At 45.0% G+C, this 3963-nt stretch overlaps 1 protein-coding gene across 1 annotated transcript; it reads left to right on the forward strand.

The window, feature by feature from the left end:
• Nucleotides 1-4: 4 nt before the first annotated feature.
• Nucleotides 5-1311, forward strand: LOC121310429 (tektin-2-like; the record flags this gene model as incomplete). The annotated part of the gene is made up of 4 exons (XM_041243607.1): nucleotides 5-40; nucleotides 179-304; nucleotides 415-620; nucleotides 1147-1311. Coding segments are annotated over 4 exons (516 nt in total), but the record flags the coding sequence as incomplete, so codon positions are not given.
• Between the last annotated feature and the right edge of the window lie 2652 nt (nucleotides 1312-3963).

Below are 3963 nucleotides of genomic sequence, written 5' to 3' on the forward strand. Positions count from 1 at the left end.
CCAGGAGGCACGCGGACTGCGCTATGAGACCAGCAACAAGGTGCAGCTCCGTTATTACCAGCCCTGTGCCTTGTTAATGCCCCCAGACACAGGACTGTCCCATACACTCAGAGCAGTACACTCTCTCACTCACTCACTCTCTCTCTGTCTCTGTCTCTCTCTCTCCTCTGTTTGTCAGAGTAAATGGGACGAGCAGGACACCTGCACACGTCTGTCTGACAGGATTGACGAGGTGACCAAGTGGAAGGACAGTTTGCTAAAGTGTCTGGATGACGTGGACACAGAAATCAAGGCTCTGAGTATAGTAAGTCTGCTCAGCATTAATTTCAGCTTCCTGCACTTGGGCCCCTGATCAAGCAGAGGGTTTGTCCTGCTTTCTATTGCTGTGACCATGCGCTCCTCTGTGTTGCACAGGTGAAAGAGAGCACAGAAAAGGCTCTGGCAGCGACATCACTTCCTCTGGATGTGGCGATCGAGTGTCTGACGCTGCGCGAGGGTCGCCGTGGTAACGACCTGGTGAGAGACCATGTGGAGGCGGAGCTACACAAAGAGGTGGAGGTGATTGACAGGGCCCGGAAGGTGCTGCAGCAGAAAGTGAGCCAGGCCATTGAACAGCTCTGGTGAGGCCTGACCCCTGACCCCTGAGCCTGACCCTAACCCTGAAATCCATTCCTCAGGAATCCTGCGTTGGAATTGTGAAGCGAGATCGTGTTACTCACAGTGCAGGCTGTGCTGATGTGAAGGGAGCGCGTGTTTCTCACAGTGCAGGCTGTGCTGATGTGAAGGGAGCGCGTGTTACTCACAGTGCAGGCTGTGCTGATGTGAAGGGAGCGCGTGTTACTCACAGTGCAGGCTGTGCTGATGTGAAGGGAGCGCGTGTTACTCACAGTGCAGGCTGTGCTGATGTGAAGGGAGCGCGTGTTACTCACAGTGCAGGCTGTGCTGATGTGAAGGGAGCGCGTGTTACTCATAGTGCAGGCTGTGCTGATGTGAAGGGAGCGCGTGTTACTCACAGTGCAGGCTGTGCTGATGTGAAGGGAGCGCGTGTTACTCACAGTGCAGGCTGTGCTGATGTGAAGGGAGCGTGTGTTACTCTCAGTGCAGGCTGTGCTGATGGGGGCTGAGCTAACTGTTTTCTTTGCTCAGTTTACTGCAGGAGGTCTGGCAGCAGCTGACCTTTGACCTGCGGCAGAAGAATGAGGCTTTGGATGTGGATCAAAGCTGCCTGTCACTCAACGTGAACTCTGCAGGTTTGTCTCTGAAACTGAGCCCCTCCCGTGTGCCTCCATGGTGAGTCGCTGCCCCCTGTCTGTCTACACAGTGATGTGTTTCATCGCAGTGCACAGTGTGCTGGTATTGATTGATGTGTTTGATTGCAGTGTGCTGGTATTGATTGATGTGTTTGATTGCAGAAGGACAGTGTGCTGTTATTGATTGATGTGTTTGATTGCAGTGTGCTGGTATTGATTGGTGTGTTTGATTGCAGTGTGCTGGTATTGATTGGTGTGTTTGATTGCAGTGTGCTGGTATTGATTGGTGTGTTTGATTGCAGTGTGCTGGTATTGATTGGTGTGTTTGATTGCAGTGTGCTGGTATTGATTGATGTGTTTGATTGCAGTGTGCTGGTATTGATTGATGTGTTTGATTGCAGTGTGCTGGTATTGATTGATGTGTTTGATTGCAGTGTGCTGGTATTGATTGGTGTGTTTGATTGCAGTGTGCTGGTATTGATTGGTGTGTTTGATTGCAGTGTGCTGGTATTGATTGGTGTGTTTGATTGCAGTGTGCTGGTATTGATTGATGTGTTTGATTGCAGTGTGCTGGTATTGATTGATGTGTTTGATTGCAGTGTGCTGGTATTGATTGATGTGTTTGATTGCAGTGTGCTGGTATTGATTGATGTGTTTGATTGCAGTGTGCTGGTATTGATTGATGTGTTTGATTGCAGTGTGCTGGTATTGATTGATGTGTTTGATTGCAGTGTGCTGGTATTGATTGGTGTGTTTGATTGCAGTGTGCTGGTATTGATTGATGTGTTTGATTGCAGTGTGCTGGTATTGATTGATGTGTTTGATTGCAGTGTGCTGGTATTGATTGATGTGTTTGATTGCAGTGTGCTGGTATTGATTGATGTGTTTGATTGCAGTGTGCTGGTATTGATTGATGTGTTTGATTGCAGTGTGCTGGTATTGATTGATGTGTTTGATTGCAGTGTGCTGGTATTGATTGATGTGTTTGATTGCAGTGTGCTGGTATTGATTGATGTGTTTGATTGCAGTGTGCTGGTATTGATTGGTGTGTTTGATTGCAGTGTGCTGGTATTGATTGATGTGTTTGATTGCAGTGTGCTGGTATTGATTGATGTGTTTGATTGCAGTGTGCTGGTATTGATTGATGTGTTTGATTGCAGTGTGCTGGTATTGATTGATGTGTTTGATTGCAGTGTGCTGGTATTGATTGATGTGTTTGATTGCAGTGTGCTGGTATTGATTGATGTGTTTGATTGCAGTGTGCTGTTATTGATTGATGTGTTTGATTGCAGTGTGCTGGTATTGATTGATGTGTTTGATTGCAGTGTGCTGGTGATTGCTGGTATTGATTGATTTGTTTGATTGCAGTGTGCTGGTATTGATTGATGTGTTTGATTGCAGTGTGCTGTTATTGATTGATGTGTTTGATTGCAGTGTGCTGGTATTGATTGATGTGTTTGATTGCAGTGTGCTGGTATTGATTGATGTGTTTGATTGCAGTGTGCTGGTATTGATTGATGTGTTTGATTGCAGTGTGCTGGTATTGATTGATGTGTTTGATTGCAGTGTGCTGGTATTGATTGGTGTGTTTGATTGCAGTGTGCTGGTATTGATTGATGTGTTTGATTGCAGTGTGCTGGTATTGATTGGTGTGTTTGATTGCAGTGTGCTGGTATTGATTGATGTGTTTGATTGCAGTGTGCTGGTATTGATTGATGTGTTTGATTGCAGTGTGCTGGTATTGATTGGTGTGTTTGATTGCAGTGTGCTGGTATTGATTGATGTGTTTGATTGCAGTGTGCTGGTATTGATTGATGTGTTTGATTGCAGTGTGCTGGTATTGATTGATGTGTTTGATTGCAGTGTGCTGGTATTGATTGATGTGTTTGATTGCAGTGTGCTGGTATTGATTGATGTGTTTGATTGCAGTGTGCTGGTATTGATTGATGTGTTTGATTGCAGTGTGCTGGTATTGATTGATGTGTTTGATTGCAGTGTGCTGGTATTGATTGATGTGTTTGATTGCAGTGTGCTGGTATTGATTGATGTGTTTGATTGCAGTGTGCTGGTATTGATTGATGTGTTTGATTGCAGTGTGCTGGTATTGATTGATGTGTTTGATTGCAGTGTGCTGGTATTGATTGATGTGTTTGATTGCAGTGTGCTGGTATTGATTGGTGTGTTTGATTGCAGTGTGCTGGTATTGATTGATGTGTTTGATTGCAGTGTGCTGGTATTGATTGATGTGTTTGATTGCAGTGTGCTGGTATTGATTGATGTGTTTGATTGCAGTGTGCTGGTATTGATTGGTGTGTTTGATTGCAGTGTGCTGGTATTGATTGATGTGTTTGATTGCAGTGTGCTGGTATTGATTGATGTGTTTGATTGCAGTGTGCTGGTATTGATTGATGTGTTTGATTGCAGTGTGCTGGTATTGATTGATGTGTTTGATTGCAGTGTGCTGGTATTGATTGGTGTGTTTGATTGCAGTGTGCTGGTATTGATTGATGTGTTTGATTGCAGTGTGCTGGTATTGATTGATGTGTTTGATTGCAGTGTGCTGGTATTGATTGATGTGTTTGATTGCAGTGTGCTGGTATTGATTGATGTGTTTGATTGCAGTGTGCTGGTATTGATTGATGTGTTTGATTGCAGTGTGCTGGTATTGATTGGTGTGTTTGATTGCAGTGTGCTGGTATTGATTGATGTGTTT

This window comes from Polyodon spathula, unplaced genomic scaffold (genome assembly GCF_017654505.1).
Source record: "Polyodon spathula isolate WHYD16114869_AA unplaced genomic scaffold, ASM1765450v1 scaffolds_2156, whole genome shotgun sequence".
NCBI lineage: Eukaryota > Metazoa > Chordata > Actinopteri > Acipenseriformes > Polyodontidae > Polyodon > Polyodon spathula.